Source organism: Odocoileus virginianus, chromosome 7 (genome assembly GCF_023699985.2).
Source record: "Odocoileus virginianus isolate 20LAN1187 ecotype Illinois chromosome 7, Ovbor_1.2, whole genome shotgun sequence".
NCBI classification, from domain to species: domain Eukaryota; kingdom Metazoa; phylum Chordata; class Mammalia; order Artiodactyla; family Cervidae; genus Odocoileus; species Odocoileus virginianus.
The window spans coordinates 57374337-57401749 of NC_069680.1; the positions used below are offsets into that span (position 1 = coordinate 57374337).

Here is a 27413-nt window from a genome sequence, read left to right on the forward strand (position 1 = left end):
TGAGCCTTCTTTATGGTTCAACTCACATTTCCATATATGACTACTGGAAAAATGATAGCTTTGACTAGATAGACCTTTGTTGGCCAAGTGATGTCTCTACTTTTTAATACACTATCTAGGTTTGTCATAGCTTTGCTTCCAAGGTGCAAGAGTGTTTTAATTTCAAGGCTGCAGTCACTGTTTACAGTGATTTTAGAACCAAAAAAAATGAAGTCTATCAGTGTTTCCATTTTTTTCCCACCTATTTGCCATGATGATGGGACTGGTTGCCATGACCTTCATTTTTTAAAATGCTGAATTTTAGCCAGCTTTTTCATTCTCCTCTTTCACCTTCATCAAGAGGCTCTTGAGTTCCTCTTCACTTTCTACCATAAGGGTGGTGTCATCTACCTATCTGAGACTACTGATATTTTCCCAACCAATCTTGATTCCAGCTTGTGATTCATCCAGCCTGGCATCTCTCATGATGTACTCTGCATATAAGTTAAATAAGCAGGATAACAATATACAGCCTTGACATACTACTTTCCCATTTTGAATCATTCCATTGTTCCATGTCTGCTTCTAACTGTTTCTTCTTGACCTGCATACAGGTTTCTCAGGAAGCAGGTAAGGTCATCTGGTATCCCCATCTCTTGAAGAATTTTCCTGTGTGTTGTGTTCCACACAGTCTAAGGATTTAGTGTAGCCAATGAAGCAGAAGTAGATGCTTTTCTGGAATTCTCTTGCTTTTTCTATGATCCAACAGGTGTTGACAATTTGATCTCATTCCTCTGCCTTTTCTAAATCCAGCTTGTACATCTAGAAGTTCTCTGTTCACTGTTGAAACCTAGCTTGAAGGATTTTGAGCATTACCTTGCTAGCATGTGAAATGAGTGCAATTGTGTAGTAGTTTGAACATTCTTCGGCATTGCCCTTCTTTGGGATTGGAATGAAAACTGACATTTTCCAGTCCTGTGGTCATTACTGAGTTTTCCAAATTTGCTGGTATGTTGTGTGCAGCACTTTAACAGCATCATATTTTAAGATTGGATATAGCTCATCTGGAATTCCATCAACTCCACTAGCTCATAGTAATGTTTCCTAAGGCCCACTTGACTTCACATTCCAGGATGTCTGGCTATGGGTGAATGTCTACACTATTGTGGCTATTCAGATAATTTAGACCTTTTTTGGTACAGTTCTTCTGTGTATTCTTTCCACCTCTTCTTAATCTCTTCTGCTTCTGTTAGGTCCTTACCAATTCTGTCCTTTATTGATGATATCAAGAACAACATTGCATAGGAACCTGGAATGTAAGGACCATGAATCAAGGCAAATTGGATGCACTCAAATAGATGGCAAGAGTTAACACTGACATTTTAGAAATCAATGAACTAAAATGGGTGGGAATGGGTGAATTTAATTCTGATGACCATTATATCTACTACTGTGGGCAAGAATCCTTTACAAGAAATGGAGTAGCCCTCATACTCAACAAAAGAGTCTGAAATGCAGTACTTGGATGCAATCTCAAAAATGACAAAATGATCTTGGTTCTTTCCAAGGCAAACCATTCAAAAGCATAGTAATCCAAGTCTATGCCCCAACCACTAATGCCGAAGAAGCTGAAGTTGAATGGTTCTATGAAGACTTACAGGACCTTCTATAAGTAACACCAAAAAAAGTTGTCCTTTTCATCATAGGGGACTAGAATATAAAAGTAGGAAGTCAATAGACATGTGAAGTAACAGGCAAGTTTGGCCTTGGAGTACAAAATGAAGCAGGGCAAAGGCTAACAGAGTTTTGCCAAGAAAATGCACTGGTCATAGCAAACACCCTCTTCCAACAACACAAGAGATGACTCTACACATGGACATCACCAGATGGTCAATAGTGAAATCAGAATGACTATATTCTTTACAGCCAAAGATAGAGAAGCTCTATACAGTCCACAGAAACAAGACCTGGAGCTGACTGTGGCTCAGATTATGAGCTCGTTATTGCAAAATTCAGACTTAAATTAAAGAAAGTAGGGAAAACCACTAGACCATTCAGGTATGACCAAAATCAAATTCATTATGATTATACAGTGGAAGTGACACATAGATTGAAGGGATTAGATCTGATATACAGAGTCCCTGAAGAACTATGGATGAGGGTTCATAACACTGTACCCAAGCCATCCCCAAGAAAAAGACACACAACAAGACAAAATGGTTGTCTGAGGAGGCCTTACAAATAGCTGAGAAAAAAAGAGAAGCTAAAGGTAAAGGAGAAAGGGAAAGATATAGCCATCTGAATGCAGAGCTCCAAAGAAGAGCAAGGAGAGATAAGAAAACCTTTTAAGTGAACAGTGCAAAAAGAAAAAAACAACGAAAACTCGAGTAGGTATGGGATCAAACCTGCATCTCCCGCATTGACAGGTGGACTCTTTACCAGTAAGGCTCCTGGAAAGACCAAGAATTATTTTACTGTATTATAATAAAAGCTATATTGTCAGTACCTACCTTTTCTGATGTTCCTAACATTTATGTCATATACAATTCAAAAAGAGAACAATGAATATTACATTAATAATATGTTTTAATTATGCTAAATCATTAATAATAAACTCGATACACATATTAGCTCATTCTTATCTGAAGATCTGATTTCACCCTATAAACATTAACTTTGGGAGAAGCAATTCTTTTCCCTGCCAGTGTTTCCACTCACAAGAACTTTCAAATTTTTACTAATAAACAGTGAGCATAACCCCTGTGATATCTTTATTCTCTATCAAATTTACAGTCATGATTGCTAGACAATGTTAAGATAAATTAAATAATATATATATATATATATATATATATATATATGTACACACACACACACATATATATATGACTGGCCAGGTCAGCTCAAAAACAGTATCTATACAAAGCTCACAGCAAAGACAGGTATTTCCTTCAATTTCCTCCATACATATCTAGGAAAAGAGGAGTGTTTTACAACTGCTTGATTTTGAAGTCAGGGAGTTGGTTTTGTTCATTCAGGATCCCAAGAGTACTCAATAATGGATGGATGGATGGATGAATAGATGGATGGATGGATGGAAGGAAGGAACAATACATATTGATACTTATGTGCATATATTCAAGAAATTCAATTCTGAATAAATTCATAGCAGAGTCTCATTCCTACAGAATCAAATTCATCTGAGGAATTTTCATCAAATAAATGATATTTGAGCTAAATCTCAAGTGCAGGATTGGTACGCAGCTGGGCAGATGCACATGCAGTACTGAGCTTCCCTGGTGGCTCAAGTGGCAAAGAAGCCCCCTGCAGTGCAGGAGACCAGGGTTTGATCCCTGGGTTGGGAAGTTCCTCTGGAGAAGGGAATGGCTACCCATTCCAGTATTCTTGCCTGAAGAATTCCACAGACAGATGAGCCTGGCGGGCCACAGTCTATGGGGTTGCAAGAGTCAGACACGACTCACTAACTAACCATGTACAGTATCAGCTCATTTAGTTTGGAGATAATTTCAACCAAAATCTGAATTAATCTAATAATAAAGTAGAAGAGAAGTTATTGCATCATTTGAAAGCCTATTTATTTGGAAGACAGCTACAGGATTTATGTAATCCTGAGGTACTGTCCCGTAGGTTCTAGACAGAAATAAGAAAGAACCGCTAAGAAAGTTGGAATATCAAGGTCCTACCAATGTAGGACAACTCACTAGATCAAGTATGTAAGAAACAGAGAACCTGTTTTGTGAAGAATGCCAAAACAACAGTAAGCTGGTGAGGAAGAAAAAGCCATAGGATGTTGGAAATCACGACGGAAAACCAAATGTAATGCCAGTGGTCAGGGAAATCCTATTTAGAACCTCCCTATGAAGCTAAAGTGCACTGCCAGTCATAGATAGAGTTCATCAGTTACTTGTAGCAATACTAAACACTGTTATTTGTTTGCTTTGTAGTGTTTATTATAATTGGTGATTTTCATTTTCACATATTTATATAAATCTAGATTAAAAATACCAATTGTTGTATCACCATTATAAGATCCTCAAGTGAACTGCTATAATGATAATTTACAGTAAAAATAAAAAGCATGAGATTGTTTTCAAACTGATTAGCAACTGTACCTCATTGCACAACCGTATGAAAAAAATACATTTGGAAACATAGGAGCAAGATTAGTGGGGCCTTTGAGCCATAATCTCAATTTGGATTCCGTTCACTTTACCTGGCAACAGAGCCAATTTAGCAGGCATCAGGCTGTGCAGAAGATTTTCATGTAAATGAAAACAGTTTGGGGCATTTTGCTTTCCCTCAGTAAAAGTGAAATATCACTTTCCACTGGCACTACAAAAATAAAACAGAGGTTAACATAGAAGTATCCAGGGCAGAGTCCATTACCGGGAGAACTAATTTGGCAGGTGCAACAACCTCTTGGAGATCATGGGCCATGATTCTAGTGACTACTAACAAGTGAAACATGCAGGTGTAGAAGGTATTAAAGGACAAAGCACAGATATAACATTCTGAAATTTTTAGGAGTAAAATCACCAAATTAAGAATAATCATTGTATTCTTAATATTGCTTTTTTAACATTTTATATATTTCAAATTTAAACTAATTTCTTATATATATTTAAACTAATATCTTTACATATTTTCTTTAAAGATCTCAACAACACTGAGATCTTTAAATAAAATTAATAAAAACTTTTAAAGAATTGAAATACAAATGAAGAATTTCTCAAACATTATAATGCAACTCTATGTGATTCATTATTAGTGTGGATTTTTGAAATTCATTATAGCCCTCTAACTCTATCCTAGAATCATAATGTCCTGGCCTTGACATCATAAGACTTTAACAGATTATCTCAGTCATACAGTTCCCATAAAGCCCAGTCATCCATGGCATGGGTTATATGCAAGAATTTAAAAGTATAAAAAACTAGTTTTGTTTTCTAAGTTTAAGGGTAGCATAACATAAATTCAGGCTCTTAATTACTTTCTGAAAATGCTTCTTTAAATAAATTACTAGTAGAATCAAGATAACTAAAATTAATGCTGCAACAGTCTATTGTGCTCACATGAATTAACCATCAGAATGCTTAGGAGTACCAGAGATAGATTGCTTTTCAAACAAATTTCAAAGTGCAAAATATATTATCTTTGCGGGAGGGTCTATAAAAGTTAACTATTAAATCACTTCTCCAGCAATATTGACTCTGGCCAATAAATCTGGAAAATAGCAAAACTATTTTCAAATAAAGATTAGTTTGTTTTGCACTCACAAAGGATAAATAACATAGCCAGCAGAATCACCCAGAGCAGAGTACACACACACACACACACACACACACACACACACACACACACATCCTTATATATGCACACATTTGTCTCCTAGCTCACTCCATCCATTGCCTTCCTTTCCTCTCTTGCATATTTGCCTGTCTCCGCACTAGCCTATGATTTTGTTAGAAAGCAGAAATTATACCTTATTTATATTTATTTCTGTACTTCCCCACTTCTGCACTCCAGCACTTACCTATAACTCTTTTCCATACAGAAATAAATCAAAACAAGTATCATTTAATATAAAACAAAATAATCAGATTAACTGAGGTTTCTAACTTTTTGAATCTTACGTTAAGAAAAACTAACATCATTTAATTGGAAAAATTTCTACCAATTTCCAAATCAACACAGGTATCTAGCTTTAAAATCCCTAAAGGTCTTCCTAAATAATCTTACACATATTTTATCTGGGACTATAACTATAACTAAGAATCCTGTCCCAATCCAGAATGTCCTCCAGATTAGACCCTGCTTCTTACACTTGAATTTGCCCAATATGAGCTTAGTAAAAGCAGAGAGCTCTGATTTTGAGTCGTCATCACCATCTACCCAACATCATGAATCCCTGGATCAACCTCAGGTTTCTTTCCTGAGGACCCGAAGTGTAAAGCAGCATCATAAAGCTAAAGTATAGCTTAGCAAATCATAGTGTTTTCCATACTGAAAATTAAGACTCAGTGTTGACAATCGATGTCAATAGTACCAGACACATTATACTCTGCTCACCTCTCTAGACTCAAAAGCCATTGTGATTTAGATAACATGAGGAATATGCAAAAAAGTATATTGGTTAAGAAGTCAGGAAACCACTTCTGCGATTCACTAGATAAGTGAATTTAATTAATTAAACTATCTAAATCTTAGTTTTTTTCAACTGTAAAACAGGAATAATTATATTTACCTTATAACAGCTGTGGGAGGCTTAAATAAGATGACCTAAGTCCACCATGTAGCATGTCAGAAACATGTCCAGGCAGGAGTTGACCAAGAGATGGAATAAGTGCCACAGCCACTCAGGTGGCAAGAAACCACTGGAAATCCCAAAGAATTAAGGTAGGACCAGGGGTACCATCTAGGCAGAGGCTTCCACACTCTTACAGTGAACGAAGCTTCAATGTGACGGTTTCTTATGCTACTTTTCCTTTCATTTTATCAACTGCCTGAATACTTAGAAACCAAAATAGTAATTAATCATAAAATTCTCAAGATTCTGCCAGCAGAAAAGATATATTCTATCAAGTTTCTTAATTTTACTCAAATAATACCAATGAATAATATCAAAGACACAACTTTCTATGTTTACCATAATTAAAGCTACCAGCCTGTACACAAAACTCATGTTTGGTAGCACTGAAACAAATGTTTCTAACCAATCCCCAAATACATATCAAGTTGCACATACTCTAATGGAAACAAAGTCTGTCTGGAAAACTTCCATAAGCTTATGTAAATGAAATCAAAAGTAGAGGCATCAAGATAAGTAAGAATAAAGTTATTATCAAATGCATTTTGAAAAAAGTTAAAACACTTTAAATAAATTGAGAAATGTATAAGCAGTGGTATAATACACATGTATTTATATTCACATATATCTATATGTACATATGAAATAGTGTTTATAAGGAAGCCAATTTCCCAGGATAATGTATATTTCAAATCCTATTTCTTTGCGAAGACAGAGTAATGTTTCAGACATGATAAAGAAAAAGAAAAAAAAAAGCATTTACTATTTTCTACATACTGCTTACATTTAATTAAACAAAAATATAGCTAATCTCTAGAAATGAATTTACAAATATTTAGTTCTCTTTATAGCTGTACTGATGAGGCATACTATTTATGCAGTCACTAAAGTAAAACAGGTAATATTATTTTGAGCCAAGATAATGGCAACAGAAAGGAGAGAAGTAGTGCATGCAAAAGATACGTGTCTCTCATGTCAGTAAAGTTATTGACAAATAATGGGACATTTGGAACAAGGGACAAGGAAGAGCCAAATGGACTGGCAAAGCTGACTTAAACTGATGTTCCCCAAAACAGAATAAGGGCCATGGGAAGAAGTTAGGTTGGGTCCAGAGGTAATGAGCCCAATCTGACACAAATTTAGAGACAAATTGGAAAAACATTATTAACTGAAAAAATAATGCTGTTCTTTTTATTTATTTATTTATTTATTTATTTATTTTACTTTACAGTGTTGTATTGGTTTTGCCATACACTGACTTGAATCCACTATGGTTAACAGGTAGAAATAAACTCAGTTGAAAATTTCTTAAATTTAGAAGAAAAACAGATGTAATATACTAGTCTGTTTTTTTCACTGCATGCAAATTATTGAAAAACAAAACCCTGTTAGCTACAAAAAAATTTAAGTATCAATCTTTCAACAACCAACGAAAGTAGAATACTTGTTAGGTAAGCTTGGCCTTATAAAAATGGAAGACTTCCCCTGTGATATATGGGAACAGTGTGAGGATTCTGCTCAATGAAAATCAATAGAAATATTTATAATTACAAAAAACTCTACTCAGAAATAACACTTAACAGGCAAAAATTTCCTATATTTTGCAATTCTAGAGGAAGAAAAAAAAAACAGCCTTTTTCTATTCCCTCTCAAAAAATGGGCTGTCACTTTTGTTCTGTAGAGTGCTTACTGTACATAAACAATCTTTGCTGTCCTACAGAGAAGATGCTTAAATGGCTTGTAACTAACTAATTAGAATATGAACAATATACATTAGTGTTCATATATACACATATATTTGTACAAATACACATAGACGTTATTTTGCAGTGAATACAGGATTATTAAAATGACCATTTTTATGTAATGACAAATTGGAAACTTTAAAAAGCTCTTCCTTCCCCTTAAAGTTGCAAGAGTCCCATTTTAAGTAAATGGGAAAAAATACTGAATGATGAGTTACTTTTATTCATCTAACATTATAAAATTTGTGTGTGTGAAAGGTACCTATAAGTGATGCTGAGAGAGACACTGGAAAATTACTGCTCAGGCAATATCATCGATGTAAAGAAGTAACTAGTTTCAGTTCAGTTCAGTTCAGTTGCTTAGTCGTGTCCGACTCTGCAACCCCATGAATCGCAGCACGCCAGGCCTCCCTGTCCATTACCAACTCCCGGAGTTTACTCAAAGTCATGCCCATCAAGTCGGTGATGCCATCCAGCCATCTCATCCTCTGTCGTCCCCTTCTCCTCCTGACCAATCCCGCCCAGCATCAGGGTCTTTTCCAATGAGTCAACTCTTTGCAGGAGGTGACCAAAGTATTGGAGTTTCAGCTTCAACATCAGTCCTTCCAATGAACACCCAGGACTGATCTCCTTTAGGATGGACTGGTTGGAAAGACTAGAAATTTTTCCTGAGGGGAATTTCCTAAATAATGGGTTAGCTACTATGTCTCATCATTAGAATAGCATATAATGATTTCTTAGCTCAGACTCTAGATTATATTCCTTTGTGGAGATTTAAGTTTTCATATGCCTGGATCTCTATAAGTTATGTCTTAAGAATAATTAACTCATCTGACAAATACTTACCTAAAGCAATGAAGAAAACCACAAGTAATTAAAAATAGGAGTTTATCAGGTTAAAATTCACTGAAAGAAACTGTTCTCAGAAAGATAGGATAAGAAGATTCTAGACACTTTAAATAGAGCCCTGATCAAAAGGTCTGGGGAAGCAGAGCCTTCTTAGATTTATATCACCTACTGCCCTTCTTAAGACAATTCTGACTAGCTAGTCAGGCACTCAAGTTTGCTGTTCATTTTCATTTTATAAAATAACATATTTGGGTCATCTTCAGGTAGGTTGACTAAGTGATTTATTTTCCAAAATGGGGCAAAAGCATAAACTGGGACTGCCCTGGTGAACACTCTGTCCATAGGGGAGAGCTGGGCTGTGTGCCTCTCCCGCTTCAGCATATTAATACAAATCAGTTAAAAATGGGGAAAGGGACAAAGACAGAGAAGATGAATAGAGAACACCCAGGTCAGACCGGAAAGGGCAAAGAAAACAAGGGGCACAAGTCCCGTGACTGCTGATCGTGTGAGGAAGGGAGGGGCTGTTGTGCTTACTGACTCAGACAAGAAGGATTTACATGGATTGGATCTGAGTCTCAAGGTATTTGTTTAGTGGCAGTGAATAGCTTCCCCATCACTGTGCTGTGCTGGGCTGTGCTAGGTCACTTCAGTCGTGTTTGAATCTTTGTGACCCTATGGACTATAGCCTGCCAAGCCCCTCTGTCACTGGGATTCTCCAGGCAAGAATACTCAAGTGGGTTGCCATTTCCTTCTCCAGGGGATCTTCCTGACCCAGGGATCGAACCCACATCTCACAACGTTTCCTGCATTGGCAGGAGGATTCTTTACCACGAGGCCACCTGGAAAGCAGTCAGCCACTGTGTGCGTGTGAGTGTGTGTGTGTAAATAATCTCTCTCCATATGGGCATCCCTGATGGCTCAGTGGGGAAGAATCAGCTGGGAATGCAGGAGATGCAGGTTTGATCCCTAAATCGGGAAGATCCCCTAGAGAAGGAAACAGCAACCCAATTCAGTATTCTTGCCAGAGGTGCCTGGTGGGCTACAGTCCAACGGTTGCAAGAATGGGACACAACCTACTGACTAAACAACAATGAACAGGTGTAGTGTACACCTATTTATATTTTATACAATAACAAATATGAAATAATTGTCTAAAACTAATGTATCATCAAAATTTGCATTTCCATACCTGATTTAAACAATTTTGAAATCATAAGTAATTGGCCACAAGATTATGTTCATTTATGTACAATACTTACGTGCTGTATATATGTGTATGTCAATATATGTGTGTATTCCTTATAAATATACATGTGAATGTAACTAATTCTCTTAGATTTTCAAAGTCAGTAAGTCAACCTGGGAAAATCTACTATGATGTTATATTCACAGGTTTAGTTGTTAAATTCTACTTACTAATAAAGTGAGTATGTTATTTTCTTGATATTAAGATATCACCAGCTTTAAGAATCACTTTCATTTTCAGAGAAGAAAATACATGTTAGACATCCACACTGATGATAAGAACCATCCCAATTTCAGAAAGATTAAAATGTGAAAAATATGACTTGACATTTAGAAAGTACAACTAAGGAGTTAGGAGTTTTAAAATAAAACATATCCCCAAATAAGAAACTCTCTAAAGAAAATATGTTGGATTTTAAAATAAACAATGAGAACTAATTACTTAATTGATATGATTCAAATTAAGACTTGCACTCCGGATACTAGCAGCCTCTAGATACTATATCAAGCAGGACCTTGTGTGTGTAGACACACACACAGAATAAAAGTATCATGGTTTGTTATTTTTCATAAATCATCACCATAGAATTTATGAATTATTCACAGTAGAGTTAATTCCAAGTAAGCCAGGAATAATATAGCATACATAAAGCATAAGTTTCCATGACAAATAAGAACAAGTATGTAAAATCCTACAGATATACGACCCATAATGCATTACAGAGCATTGATTTCCCAGAGGCTAATGTTAAACTCACACACACAATAACAGCTCTATTTTCATTCTCTCCTGTAACTCAAATGTATTCATGGTGCACAATTACTTTTGCATAATAGTATATTTCAGTTATCTGGGCTATTTCATCTGTAACAATAGGAGTTCTTCCTTATTTTAAATGAGCATCTTTGGAAGCATCCTATTATTTTCTATATAATCTTTCAATCACTTTGATCATTCTTTAAAGTGTATGGCATCTTTTATTCACACATCAGATAACATGCTTCAGATTTTTTAAAAATCCACATATTAATAAATAGGAAGGATTCTCAGGAATGTAATTTTAAGTATAGGATTACATTTCTGTCTCCAAGGACTAAGCTCTACACATTTGAGACATTGAAATGTTCACAATAAAAAGAAATAATAATCTCAAAAGAAGTGAGTATTTTTATTTAAGAGAAAACAAGCAAATGATAGATCAACTAATTTTTACTAAAGGAAAACTAAATAAAGGTAGAAGGATACAGATGTAAAGAGAAGAGGCAAAAATGGTTCTTATGGATGGAGAAAAGGACTAAGAAAGCAAACAAAGAGTTAATGAATAAAACGTGGGCATTCCATTTTTCTTAGCTTTGGACTCCAATCTTAGCTGAGATTAGAAACAAATTTTGTCTGATATGCTCTAACAGAAATATATTTTATCCACCACCAAACAAGAATGGGGGAAGTTTTTATCCAAGGTAATTCAACAATATGAACAAATAATTAGGATATTACACAGAGATCAAGGCTGAAGATTCTTCAAAACTGCCTACTTTTTAGAACAATTTTTTTATCTTATTGAAAAAATGGGAATAATCTCTAGACTTTGACACCTGATTACATTTCAGTCTGCCTTTTGTCCATAACACATGTGTTTCTCTTATGCTCACAATGGCCACTCTTGTTTTTTCTTCATATTTTGAGAAATTGCTTCCTTTCATTAAGCTGCAATCAGCAAAAGAGTCCCTTCCACATTATATATATATGTATATATATCCATATATACGTGTATATATATATATATATATATATATATATATATATATATATCACTGATGCCATCAAACTAGCATCATCCTTTGTTGCTTTTAGACCTTAATAGGAGCCATAGATTCTTCCTGGGAGTTCTCCAAACTTTAGATCAAGATACAGACATTAAAGTATCAAAGAATCCTCATCGCAAAATAAATATTAAGAAGTTACTGATCAGAGATACATAGTCACAATATTTACCAACAGTGATTGAGATGTGACACAGGAACAGGGGTCCAAGATTATTTCCAAAATCATGGCAGTCAGGCACCATCACTGCTATTTTCCAAAAGAGCATGTATGGGAATACAGAAAAGATGCTTTTTAAAAAAGACATCATGAAGATAACCCTACTCTTTATTTCATAGCATGTTACAATGTTATAGATTTTTACAACAATATTAAGCTACAGTATCCAGATTATATGAAACTTTAAAATGTAAAAAAATAAAATAAAAAGAAGTTATTGAGTAAAATGAGCCAGAATGACTTGCCTAGACAATTCTCTTCTGCAGTGGCTCTCAACGTGTGATGTGTGGATTAACAGCACCAGTATCATATGTGAACTTGTAAGAAATGCAAATTTCAGTCCCACCCCAGACCTACTGAATTAAAAAAAAAAAAAAGTAGGGAAGCAGAGGTTGGAGCTGAAGAAGAGGGAGGTTCTTTTTCTGCATAACGGGCTTCCTAGGTGGCACAGTGGTAAAGAGACATAAAAGACATGAGTTCAGTCCCTGGGTCAGGAAGACCCCCTGGAGACAGAAAAGGCAACCCACTCCAGTATTTTTGTCTGGAAAATTCCACTGGACAGAAGAGCCTGGCAGGCTAAAGATTTGGAAATGTCACAAAGACTCGGAAATGACTAAGTGACTGAGAACTCAAAGTTTGAAAACCACTTTAATGTTCAATTGTATTCTAATACCAAATAATATTTTTCCTAGTTCTAAAACCACAAATTTGCCCCACTGAACGAAAAGCATTTTGTTTTTTTTTTATTTTTGCAAGAAAGCTTTTAACATTTTCAGAATCACTTAGTTCCCTATTTATCCGAAGGTGCTAGTGAAGAACTAAGCAGCTCCTTTTCAGGCTTTAAAACTGTGGCATTGTATTCGCTAGTATGAGATCGAGGGACATCACTGGGACAGTGTGGGGGGGTTAGTCAGATCAGCATTTCAGACTCCAAATCTTGCCCCCAAAACTGTTTGTCTTTTTATAACTGACTTTTCTCATGTCATTTTTCCCCAGATACCTTTATCAATGAATGTGTCAACTTTTCTGGCATACGACCAGCCCACAATAAGTTATTGTGGGGTGCATCACGAACTTCTCTCTCATAAGTCTTTTGAAACGAATGCACAGGAAGATTCGATGGAAACACACCTAGAGGCTGAGCTGGACCTGAGCACAATCACGGCAGCTGGCCGCGTCAGTGACCATAAACAGCCGCTGGCTTGACTGAGCTGAGTGGCAAGCCGAGAGCTGCCACCAAACTGTGTAACCTCAAGGACAAAATGAGGAAGATTTGTTCATTGTGGACTCTAAAAACAACACAACCCCCTGTTAAAATAAACAAAAATCCAAGATTGATTTATGAAATAAAGAAGACATGAATTGTTTCAAGTCTACACTTTGTAACTAGCTAAGTTGTGCAGTATTTTTTTGACTTAAAAAGAGTATGACCCTGAAAAAAAAATCTTTTTTTCTCAAAATTCATCCTACCTATATGTAAAAACTGTACAGAGCTAATGTATTTTTCATATTGTAAAGTTTCAATTACAGAAACAATTGGTATGTACAGTACCATAATTTAATTACATTTCACTTTACAAACTTTACACATTTCAGTTTCTAAAATTTTAAATTAACAAATTTTATTTCTTGTGTTATTCAGAGTTACTCAGTTTTGTAGGGACTGTTTTGTTACTGCTTTTTGTGCCCAGAAACCTTGACTCTAAAATTCTGTGCTGTGCAAAACATGCACGATTTTTATCATGCTTACTGCGTAGAATTTTATCTACTTGTTCCAGAAATAATACATTAACCAAAAAGGGTTTAATTGTTGAGACTTGTAAGAAGTTCTTCAATTACATAGACAGGTTTTTCTTATAAATGAAAAAAAAGAATCAAAGATTTTTTTAACACTTCTCAGATTTAACTGTTGCCTTGAATTACAGCCTAGTTTCTAAGCAGTGAAATGTAATGATAAAGAGGGATATTTTTAACAATATATTTCCGAATGAATGAGTCATTATTTCATTCTTTTGAGTAACCCATTGTTAAGGGTGTGGGGGGAGGGAAGCATGGACAAAACATCACTGGAAACAAAGGCCGTAACCACAGCAACAGACTTTGATACACTTAAAAGGTGCAGCTGCCAGCGACAAAGAAAAACTTGTTAACATCTCATTATTTCAGGCCAAGGTGGGAGGATAAAGTATAATAATTGAACAGTAGAAATTTTTCTTTTAATTAATCTGAAGTGGTTTTACCTAAAAATAACCATCAGTCTAGGCAAAAATGTGCCTGGTTTTTAAAACAATTTCTCCTTTAGAATGGTGAGGCTACATTTTAGGATCAGCTCAAAGGGATGAAAATTTTCACTTTGTGTGAAAATATATATGAAAATTTTCACTTTGTGTGCTACATCAATTTTCTCCTGGGGGAGAACTCTAAATATTTACAGCTCATTCAATATACACAAGAGCCATGGTGAAGAACTTTATCACTGAAGTAGACTGTAAACATCCTTAAAATATTCTACACTGTTTATATTGCTATTTTATAATGAGGTTCACTTCCAAATTATCTGAAAAATAACCCAGAGTAATTTGAAACCACCCTGGATCCTATATTGATTATCTGATTGTATTATAAAGCTAATTCAATCAAATTAGGAAAACTTGACTTTTCAGAGGCTGAAATAATCAACTTGTTTCTGTTGTTTGCTTGACACAGGTTACTGTTTGAAAATATTGTCATTTTATCTATGGTATTCATACATTCTTTTGTGTTTTCTGAAACATATAAGTTTAAATTGCTGTTACACTAGGAGAAGTGCTTTTTGGTTTCCATTTTTAATTTATGACATCAAAAATAGGTTGAGAATATATCTAATAGGGATAAGACAGTCAAAAATAATGAAGAAAATAACGTGAAAATTGATGTCAAACATTTAATTCTTTATTTCTTTCAAAGAAATTCAAATTTGTAGTTTTATGCAGGTTTATCATTGCAAATTTAAGAGCAGCTTCAAGAAGAATGAATTTAAATAATGAAGGGCAAATTTTTGTTGAAAATATAGTCAGAGGGAAAAAAAAATGTTGGAAGAGCAAACTTACGAATTTAAATGAAACTAAATGTCACAGTACTTGTATCAACTACTTAGCATTCCAGATTTTGTAATATATCTTGCATAAATTATTTGCTATTCAAAAAATTTTGTAATTTTCAGTTTAATTTTAATCTCTATTTTTTCCAATTTCTAATTTTCTTGTAATTTATTACTGTCAGAATATTCTTAATCCTCTACACTGGGATTTTGCTTTGCAGTTAGCAAATCTATAGAGGATTAATTATGAACCTATTATGTGTGGATCTGAAATCAGATACAAAATTTTATTTATTATGTAAACCAAAATGTTATTTGCAATTTTTTCTCACTAGAAGTTGTCCTTGCAAAGATTCAAATATCTTTTAATTTGTGTAAATGAGCACTTTATATATCTTTCCAGACATTTTCAAATTGACAAATCATTTTTAGAAAATTTAAGGTTCTAGGGAGCCTCACAAATATATGCCCTTTATTTCCTGAACCAGACCACTTTCTTTTTTAGGCATTTTAAGTTCATCTAAAGTGAACAACTATAAATAGAAGCATACACTTTGGAACCACAGCTCTGTGTGTCTGAGGACTTACTACAAGCTACATACAGTAAGAACCAAGTAAACGTAGAACTTTCGTTTTCCTCATATTTGAAATTAAACCCAATGGACCTCTAATCAAAAAAAAAAAAGGTGCTGGGTTACTTGTTTGCTTAATTTTTATTCTACCATACCCAGGAGTGTGGGCGCTGGGGGAAAAGGAAAACCTGCTAACGGAGATTCTGTCTGGAATATTTACATTTGCAATTTATATATTTGTGTCTAAAATCTTATCTCTAACTTATCTTTTTCAGGATTCAATAATCTCCCATTTCTTCTTTCTAACCACTCCATGTCTCCCTACTTACTATTCACTTATTTAAACAACTGAAATGCTTCTGTATTTGGAGTTGAAAAATGCAGTTTAGCCCAGTGTGGTTACAGTAACAGCAATAGCTGCAAACAAATTTATGCAGTGTTCTGAGGTTTACAAACCACATTTCACATTTTGTCTTTATAACCAATCTATGAAGACACATTAATCTCAAAGAAGTTGAAACTTGCCTAAGGACATAGAGCTAATAATTGATGGAACTGACCTACTCTCAAAATTCAGACCCTATCCTATTAGTCTTTCCACTAATCTAAAAGCCTTCCCTCTCTAATCAGGGCCAGAGAATTTCCAGATAGTAAACAGAATTTTTAAAAATGTTTGTTATGTTGTTTAGTCGTCCCTAATTTAAATTAGTTCCACTATCTGTATAACATATGAGCTAAATGGACTCTTTCTGTGTGCTACACTGGGCTCTCACATTAAAACTCTTTATTCAGAAAGTATAACAAGTCATCAGTTTCTTAACAAATCATATCATTTGTAAATGTGTAGAATTGTTGCTTCCAGGAATTGGATGTATACAGGCCCCAAGGTACAGAATAAAATTGAGAAGCACATGATAAAAGACAAAGATCAAAACTGAGATTGTGTGCATGGTTATAAGACAGATTCAGAGTGTAAGGTTGAATATATGTTTATAGCATGTTCAATTAAACACATGTTCAATTCAGAGCTAATTGGGAAAACCTTCATAATTTTCTTTTTTCCTTTTTTGTTTCAGCAAAAAATAATTATTGAACCATGAATTCTTATAACTAGAGAGAATTCTCTATTCTCCTTCCAACAAAAATGAAAAGCAATTCATCCAAATTGATGTACAAATGATAAAACATACACTAATAAGTAAATAATATTCTTGATCAATTCATTTTTATCATCTCCATCCCTATTTCCAAAACCATAAAATCAGACATATTTTAATATGAAATTATTTAGAAGAATATTATTTAGAAGAAAAGAAAACTTGCCCAAATTAAACATTTAGGAGAAATAGCATAATCCTGACTTGAAATCAGATCAGCATGACTCCACAAACTGCTTACAAATAGCAAAATCTTTTTTGCAAAAATATTTCTAAAATAAAATCACTGTATATGACATTAAGAATATATATTTGTTTTTCTCTGTTCCTTACTGGAAGACAGATATCATCTCTCATACTAAACATTAAAAATAAGTAAAGAAACAGAAAGCATGAAGGCAGGTACTTGATGTGAATGATTTGTAAGCTGGAAAAAAGAAAGTCTGATTTAGAGTTTCTGAATGGGAGACAGTAGCACATGAAGGGAAAAGCAACAGGACCAGCAGATATTCAACCTCAGGAAAGATGAGAAATCTCTAAAGTAGATACAATAACATCTTACAGTGGTATAGCTCTTAACAATTTATTGCTCTGGGTAAAAATATAATAATCTCATAATATGTAAAAAGTCCCAAGGTCCAAATGGGTGGATTGTAGAATAAGAAATCCAGAACAGTTGGTCTCGCAGTTAAGTAAGAGCCTCCAACAATATTCTTATCTTCCAACTCACCACAGTGGTCCCTAACTAGAGAGGTACCAAGGGCAGAGGATCCAGGCTTTCAAAACTCTTCATTCTACTGTGCTAAATTGCTTCAGTTGTTACTGACTCCTTGTGACCCCATGGGCCATAGCCTGCCAGGCTCCTCTGTCCAGGGGTTTCTCCAGGCATAGATACAGGAGTGGGCTGCCATTTCCTCCTCCAGGCGATCTTCCCAACCCAGGGATGGAACCTGAGTCTCTTAAGTCTCCTGCACTGGCAGTCAGATTCTTTACAACTAAGTGAAATCTGGGAAGCCCTTCATTTTACTATCAACTGTAATAGGGAAGAAACACTTGAAAAATTTTTTTAAATATATATCGAATGGTGGTGGGTTATTTGTAAAGATCTCTCATGACTTACATTATGATTTTATTATGAGATAGGAGGCTGCTTCTATGTAACATTTTAAAAGTTAGGGTAAAATCAATGTTTGAAAAAGTCCACAGTTGACTATTTACCTTTCTAATAAGGACCATGCTCTTAAAGCAACAGAGTGCCTCAGTTACCTAGGACTTAGAGAACTCTTGAATTTCTTCCTCCTCTCTCCCAAATATTTATATGCTTTGTTTTATATGATATCTGTCTTCCCAACAAAGTGAAATTTTATTTTGTATAAATCAAATAATAATTCAAATATATCAAATGACTGTGTGAAAAAGAATCCTCGAAGTAAATCATTCTTGCTTTCTAATCTGAAACATCACTCAGTAACTCAATTTTTGTAAATTGATTCCATATATCTTGTGTGAATTTTGCAGCACACTTGTACTGCACGGCCTTAAAGGTTCTATGATGCAGTCTTTGCCTCAGACTGAATAAAATAAAGGACTATCTCTAGTTTTGAGTAGGTCTATAGACACTGAAGAGTGATTATTTTCAGTCATTTTCATTTGCTGAGTTTATTTGTCTGGACTAAGATGAAAAACAATTTTACCTGGTGGCTCATTGGTAAAGAACTTGCCTACCAATGCAGGAGATGCAGGTTCGATCCCTGTGTCAGGAAGATCCCCTGGAGAAAGAAATGGCAACCCACTCCAGTATTCTTGCCTGGGAAATCCCATGTACAGAAGAGCCTGGTGGGCTGCAGTCCATGGGGTCACAAATGGTTGGACACAACTGACCGATTAAAACAACAATATGAAAAACAGTATTAATATGAATGGGTAAAGGTGACAGCTATATATATATTTCTATTTGTTAACTTAAACTTGTTTTCTATTCATTAGTTTAAACATAGCCTCAAAGTTACTATTAAGAGAACAAAATGACCCCAAATCTCCTGGATCTGTACTAGATTTACTGAATCAGAATCTCTGAAGTCAATCTCTGAGTCCTGCTAAATTTTGCAAAATGTTATTCAGATGAACTTACTTCTACTAAACCATTCAGTTACTTTTTATTCTAGTCTAAAATTATCCTTGTAGTTTCCTATTCCAATGTGAATCTAGTTTGCTAAACCTGCTGAACATTTTTCTTGATTAGAAGAATGTACAACAAAAGACAAGTATACACAAAATGGTCAGGTTGTTTCCTGACAAACTGTGTTATTTATAGTATTTGTTCCCCACTAGCTTTTTCAACAGAAATATCTGAAAACCATCCTAAATTAGTTGGGTTATTCACTTAAATTATTTACTTTCATGGATAATAATCTAACAGTTGAAAAACGAGTTGAGGGGAGAGGAAAGGCTTAATTTATGATAATAAATTAAGTAATAAATTAAGTAATAGGCATCGTGCTGTCCTCATATCATTCTCAAACTATCTTAGGAAATAGATACAACCACTATTGTTTAAAAAAAGAAAACTAAGAATCATTGTAGTTGAATAATTTGCCAAGGCTTATACAGTAGAGTTGGAGATTCAAATCTAGTTCTCCTGACTCTAAGGATGTGCTCCTACTATCCAACAGCACATTTTCAAATGTTAAAAAAGACTATAATCAATATAATTATGCTCATATATTTTAATAAGTGGTGTGGAAACAAGAGAAAAAGAAACATGCTTTTCTATTCCTGAACAGAAAAATTGCAAAGCTGTTTCACACTGTGTAGAGATTTCCTTCAGTACCCCAAGTCTACAATTTAATGGAAAGAAATACCCATTATTTTCTTGAAGTTTTATACACTGTTTCCTAAAAAGGATAAACATTTGAAAGAAGTGCCTCAAAAAATACATACTCCTAAATACTCATATTGTATTTTCATTTCCAATCTTCCTAGCTATATTATAAACTTGTAACAAAAATATGATCAGTAGGTATTCACAGTACAAACTTCAACTAGTCAAAGATGGAGGGAATGTTGGCAAATGAAGCAAAACTTGTATACATGAACAGTCAGTAAAGTACCTAGTGCAAATGACAATGTCAAAAAAGACCAATCATCTATAGTCACAAGGTTAACTGGCAATTGCACGGCGTGGGTTGCAGAATCTTCCCTGTGGTAAGTTTATGTAGGGATATTTTTTTGTAGAAGCATCATTACTTACACAAATGTTTTCATCATTACATACAGGTGACCAAATAAAGCTTTTATTTATTTTTAAACTCACATCTTCAAATAAAACTTCCTCAGCCTCAGCTATTAACTAGTAATTATAAAATAGTTTCCTGATTCCATTAATGTTTCTAGGAGCTTTTAATTAAACCACTGGACTAACAATCTCTTTGGTTTCTCCCTGAACTTGAACAAGCCAAGGTTATATAATTGGAAAGATGCATTATCATTTTATTTTCTCACACTACCTGAACACGTAGCAGCCATGTAACATTTTTTTCTTTTATACTCCATGTGGGATTCAAGAGCCAGTAAAGTACTCTTATAAGTCACAATTCTACTAAAAATCACCACTACTACAACTGTGATAAGACTATGCTTAAATTTAAAACAATTAATCAATACAGCTAAGAAAGAAGCTCAAGCATCCTGAATCTAATATCGTTATATCTGTTCATCCTGGCATACAGAAACTACATCTGAAACATCTAAAGTAATTCTGATTTGAGAAAATAAAGATGTTCCTTGTTTCTGGGTTGAAGATATGATAAAGTACAATGAAGAGGACAAAAACATTACACATATTGAGAGGTAAGTAAAAGAAATGTGATTCATTCTCAGATAACCTTCCAGTTAGCTCTAAAAATTAAGACTAGTAATTAAAATTCACAATAACATTTATGCCATCAAATGTCAATATATAAAACCCAATATGGATATTAGGGACATAAAAGCAAACATATTTGTGATAGCAATATGTATCAAATAGATAGAATTAGTTCTACCAGAAGAGAGAATACTAAGGATAAAAAATACTTTGAAACTGTCGCCATTACTTCTCCAGAGAGAAATTGAAAAATCAGAATAAAAGATTCAAACTAAATGCCAAATGCTCTTTTCAAGATCAATTTTGAAATAGCCCAAATAAAAGCCTCAAACTGTTGCTTTCAACTGTAAGTAATTACATTAATTCATATATAACTAGTCAAGTCAAATTCTGATGTTGAGAAATGAATTGTTTTAAATATCCTTCATCTGTTCTTACTTTTTACATCAACAATATAGTTGCTTTCAGTTACAGATCCATAAATACAATGCCCCAGTCTGATGAAAATGTGTTGAAGGACTGGATCAACCCTATCATTTTACTCCACTATAAAGCAATTATTAGAATAGCATGCCCACCACAGTAGAGATGGAAATATGTTTCAAAGTCCTCTCTAGCTTTTCTTGATGAAGTCACTTGTAATATTCATTATCTATAGGTCTTATTTTATATTCATTTATAATAGAAGAAAATTATTGCCCTGAGACAAGACCCTAGAGACCAATTTTAGCTCTAGTCTGAGTATACTTATGTAAAAGAGATCATGAGAAAGACATTGAATATCTCTGAACTCTAGCCATCTAGAGAAAAAGTTGAGATCTTTGTGAAGTCAACAATTTTTCACATTTGGATTTGATTAACTCTTAAGTTTAGTATACTGAACATTCTTCACAAGTCTTCACCAGTTCCTCTTTAACAAACTTCAAACTTGAGTTTCTTAGACCAGTGTTGGATTTTAGTCATGGCTATTTCACAATGAACCCTTGTCATACTTCTTCATTTTGTGGAAGAATAATATAAGGTTGGGGTGCTATGCTATGCTAAATGCTAAGTCGCTTCAGTTGTGTCCGACTCTGTGCCACCCCATAGACGGCAGCCCACCAGGCTCCTCTGTCCCTGGGATTCTCCAGGCAAGAACACTGGAGTGGATTGCAGCCCTTAAAAATATTTTCCTTGCCTTTGATTCCAATTATGTGATGAACATGTGTGAACACAATGTGACAGCTTGGTATTACCATAAGTGAAAGTGAAAGTCTCTCACCTGTGTCTGACTCTTTGCAATCCCATGGACTAAGCCCTCAAGGCTCCTCTGTACCATAAAGGCACAGGAAGAAGAGTCTTCTAACAGATAAGCACTTTAAGTGACAAGAATAAACTTGTGGTTTGGGTCACTTCTTTTAAACTTAATAATCAAATATATATTTCAGGTAAGTGTATGCCTTCAAGCTACTGAAACTATAAATATAATTCTCTATAATGATGACATGGTCTTACTGCCATATACTTTCACATTCTGAGGACAGACAATTGACCATAACTTCCACCAGAAGGAAGTTCTATATAATTTCTGGAAACAATGATTTAATACTAAGCACTTTAAGACAAAATGATAATAATTAACAATGAGAGCTTCTCAGGTGGCTCAATGGTAAAGAATCCACCTGCAATGCAGGAGATGCAGGTTTGATCCCTGGGTCGGGAAGATCCCCTGGCAATGGAAATGGCAACACACACAAGTATTCTTGCCTGGGAAATCCCATGGACAGATGAGCCTGGCGGGCTACTGTGCCTGGGGTCACAAAGAGTTGGTCATGATCTAGCAACTAAAAAACAACAACAAACACTTAATGAATGTTTACTTTTCTAAACATTTTACTTGAATTAAGTCATCTAATACTCATTAATATGGTTAATATGGTTAATTGTTGTTTAGTTGCTAAGCCATGCCTATTTTGCAACCTCATGGATTATAGCCCACCAGGATCCTCTGTCCTTAGGATTTCCCAGGCAAGAACACTGGAGTGGGTTGCCATTTCCTTCTCCCACTATGATTACACAATAACTGTAGAGGGAAATACTATTGCCAGCCCTTAAAAAGATAAGGAAAATGATGATCAAAGTGATTATGGAACATACTTCTATTAAACTGTGGAATAAGAATTCAAATTCAAATGATAGATATATAGACAAACTGACCCCTACTAAGCTGCCCATTTAAAGTTGGCTTCATATGCGAAACACTTAAAGTCTGTTCACTTAAGGCTATGACTGAAGTCACCAATATAATGGATGTGTTTATTATCCATTTATCCATATTATCCAGGCACCTAATATATGCCTACCAGAAAGCAGAAATCTTTGAGAGAGATAAAAGGTATATGATACAGTTCCTATTCTCAAGGAGTTTATAGACTGAGCCATAAAAGACATTCACCAAAGGGGGAAAAAAAAAAAAATCCAAGCTAACTCGAGTATCTGCCATTGCACACAATGATGAGCGGATGAAATCAAAGTTAAGAGCTGTTGAGGATAATTCTGGGCAGAAGTGAGAACTAAAGACTAGAAGACTAACAATAGTCAGCTGAGTAAAATGAAAAAAAAAAGAGGAAAGTGAAGAAAGAACATTATGTTTTTATTTATGTAGGTTTGTTATCCCAATAGTAATGTTAGAGTTGTGCTTCTCTGGCATAGAAACAGAAAGCTCAGTTTTTTCCTGATTGCCTTTCAGCTCAGACCCAAATTTTGCTCTGGCCACAGCAAACTTGGGGCCTTTCTACACGGGCATAAATATTTTTCAGCTTTTCCTCAACTCTATTTCTCTTCATACTGCAATTTATCCATTGTGTTTTATAATTCTTTGGGGTGAGGAAGTGGTAAATTATATTAATCCTTTGTGGAAAATGTTATGTCTGTTTCAGTAAAATGTTCATAAAGCATTTTGGAAACTGATTCAGCCAACTTTATTCATTTAAAATAATTCTGTGAATTAAATCAACTAATTTCGTAGAAGCTAATAATCATAACATCCTCAAATTACTGTTTGGCATCAGGTAGAAAAAAATGGCCTACAAGTTAATTTACTTTCCTTTTAAAATCTTTTCAGTCTTTATGTTAAAACTGGTGAATACTAACCATAATTTTTATTCCAAAAAGGAAACACAATTTTTATTTTTGATTACTACATTTTGCAAGTAAAGAAACTAAAGTAGAACATGATTAAAGGCCATGATCAATATCATTTTGGGAAAAGAAAACAGACCCACTACTAGAATTCACATTTACTTGATATTATTTTTACTAGAGTAAAATACTTCACAAAATATCAAGTTCAGTTCAGTTCAGTCGCTCAGTCGTGTCCGACTCTGCAACCCCATAAACCGCAGCATGCCAGGTCTCCATCACCAACTCCCGGAGTTCACCCAAACTCATGTCCATTGACTCGGTAATGCCATCCAACCGTCTCATCCTCTGCCATCCCCTTCTCCTCCCGCCCTCAATCTTTCCCAGCATCAGGGTCTTTTCCAGTTGAGTCAGTTCTTTGCATCAAGTGGTCAAAGTATTGGAGTTTCAGCTTCAGCATCAGTCCTTCCAATGAACTGATCTCCTTTATGATGGACTGGTTGGATCTCCTTGCAGTCCAAGGGACTTTCAAGAGTCTTCTCCAACACCACAATTCAAAAGCATCAATTCTTCGACACTCAGTTTTCTTTATTTTTTTTTCCAGCTTTCTTTATAGTACAACTCTCACGTCCATACATGACCATTGGAAAAACTATAGCCTTGACTAGATGGACGTTTGCTGGCAAAGTAATGTCTCTGCTTTTTAATATGCTATCTAGGTCGGTCATAGACATAGCTTGTTTCCTTCCAAGGAGAAAAAATATCAAAAAATATTTTGATTTTTTTTTTAACAAAATATAAAAATTTAACAAAATAAGCTGAATTATTTCTGCCTTTAAAGTACAGACAATTGTCAATAAAGCTGTTATTTTTTAAAGCACAAATGAGGTTGAGAAACCTCTTTTCATCAAAGTTTGCTTGTCATTTGAACTATTAGCCTGCAGGTATCTCTGTGTCCACTTGATAGTTATACATTTTCATTCACAGGTACAATTTTCATTCAAAGTGCTTTTATTTGTATAGAGATTATCTTTTATATTATACCCACAATTATCTTGGTGTTTTTAATCCAATTCAATCAAATAAGTATTAATTTATTCAGCTTTCACTATAACATGCCAAGGACTAAGATAAAGTGAAAATCATTGAGTATTTTCCTCCGATAGTTAGCTACTCAGTTTCTTTCAACATATAAATACTAAAGAAGATTTTTTAAAAATTTCCTCTTCCACAATCTTCTAAATTTAATCCTCAAATCATGAGTATTCAATTTAGCCATTCCATGGTAAGTTCAGGATACATGAATTTTGTTAAATAATAAAATGTAATGGATTATTATATGCTTTGTTTTTAACATGTCCCATGCAAATCCTGCGTGTGTGTGTGTGTGTGAGTGAAAGCCTATATTGCAGTTCTGACCTCAGAGATATGTGAAAAAATGTAGAAGAGTTGCATTTGCCTGTGCAATTCAAATTTTCACCACTGACTGTCTATGACATGACTGATAATGAAGTAAATGAAATTTAGGTATATGTAGGGTCTTTTGTATTCTATTCTATCAAACAATTCTTTTAGGAAGTGAGAAATATTAGTAAAGTGGTCAGTTCATCTGATACAGTAGTAAGTACAGTTGTTCTGGTAGGTGTTCAGCATCATTAATTTTTCACTTTTTAAAATATGTTTTTCCCTTAACAAATTCCTCTCTTGATGAGACTACCATTATTCCCAAAGGATTTCATTGTCTGTTTGGTGTTTAAGGCAATTTCTTATTAAATTCTTAAGAATGCACCTTGCATTAAGCTGAGCCAAAATAGTTAAAGCATATTCAGTATTTAGTTCAAGGCATAGTTTTGTGATTTTAGCACTTATAAATATATATGTTTTTAATATTAGAATTCCAGAATATATTGATATTAACATGAAGAGAATTGATCTTGAAGAATGCTATTTTAATGAATGCCAAAGAACTTGTGTCTTAGTGGTCCCCTAAAACATTCTTGTGGATTATGAAGTGTAATATGACAAGGGTAGTCAGGACAATACAAAATATGGATGTGAAATGTATATTACATTCAAATATTCTTTTTCTAAAATAAACTACATATAAATTTTTACTCTAGATAATTATCTATAGCATGGCCCATAATTTATTGTAGTAAATGAGCCCATAAAACTAAGTTTATTAGACTGGAACCATTCTATTCTATAAACAGAATGGTATTTAACCATTCTATTAAATACCTAAAGTATTGCTAGTGTGTTGTGAATATTTTTGAAATGTTACATATGCAGGGTGTATATTTTTTCCCATTTTAAAAAATTTTTGTATAATTATTTAATGACTATAAAATTACAGCAGCATTGAGGTTTCTGAAGTTTCATGACTGTCCTTAAGTCCTATTAAGAAGCAGCAATATCTAGTCTGGGAAACTCCAATTGGTTAACAAAGAAAATTAATTTCCTTTTCATTTCATGAGGCCCTGTTACAATTAGTGTGAAATATTGACATTTACATTCCTGAGTTCAATGAGAGCAGGATGGAATGGTGATGGCAAATAATTGGACAGTCTCCAGAGAGGCTCTGAGAAACACTATGAGATCTCCATCTGCTAGTTGGAAATTCCATGTTCATAGTTCATAATGCTAGTTAAAATAAAAGGCTTCGATGATTTCTACCACTCCTTTTCAGGCTTGTACCCCATCTACTTCCAAAAGGACTTGTGACAATTCATGGACTAAAACACTAGCATAATTAAATATTTTCAGCTAGTATTAACTAGAAAACAGGTTACATTTTATTATTGCTGTTAAATTTCCTAATGCATACTAAATTTGCTATAAACACATTCCCTTAAAAAATTCTAGTTTGAAATATTTACTAAATAGAAATCAAAAGAAAATAAAAGAGCAGAAATAAACAAAAATTAAATAAGGGTTTAAAATAAATTTATGAAGATGTAATTCTAAGTAATACTTGACTGAAATAATTTATCATGCCTTTGAGTTCCATGAATAAAATAGTATTCACTTTATCCATTCCATTAGGACGTACCATAAGTAACTTTCGTAGAAAATTTTAAAAGGGGCAATTAGTTTCAGGACCCTAAATAAATCACAGAATGATTAATATTTTTAAGTCTTCTTTTCCATGTCTATGTATGCTTCCTTTTTTCCTTTTGTCCACCTTTTCTTTGAGTGATACATTATATATATATATATATATGTGAGCTTACATAGTGAGCAAGGGTGACAAGACTTGATGAGCAAAGTTTATATTAATTTATCTTGCAACATAAATTGTCCAATTATACAATATTATGCAGTTTTATTAAAGCACCAAAAATATAAATAAGGTTATATTTAACTAAGTTCCAGATCTGACAACCAAATCTAGTTTCCAAAGTAAGTCCTTTTTTTCCATAAACTGAAT

At 34.2% G+C, this 27413-nt stretch overlaps 2 protein-coding genes across 3 annotated transcripts in view; one reads left to right on the plus strand and one right to left on the minus strand.

Annotated features, from left to right (window-relative positions):
* LRRTM3 (leucine rich repeat transmembrane neuronal 3) overlaps positions 1 to 18622 on the plus strand; it is a 200449-nt gene extending 181827 nt beyond the window's left edge. Inside the window, exon 3 of the mRNA XM_020889247.2 lies at positions 13187 to 18622. Coding sequence (XP_020744906.1) covers positions 13187 to 13396 — 210 coding nt within the window. The 3' untranslated portion in view covers positions 13397 to 18622. The remainder of the gene's footprint in view (positions 1 to 13186) is intronic.
* Positions 1 to 27413, minus strand: part of CTNNA3 (catenin alpha 3) — a 1809955-nt gene that overhangs the window by 1221122 nt on the left and 561420 nt on the right. The gene's annotated exons all lie outside the window — the stretch shown is intronic.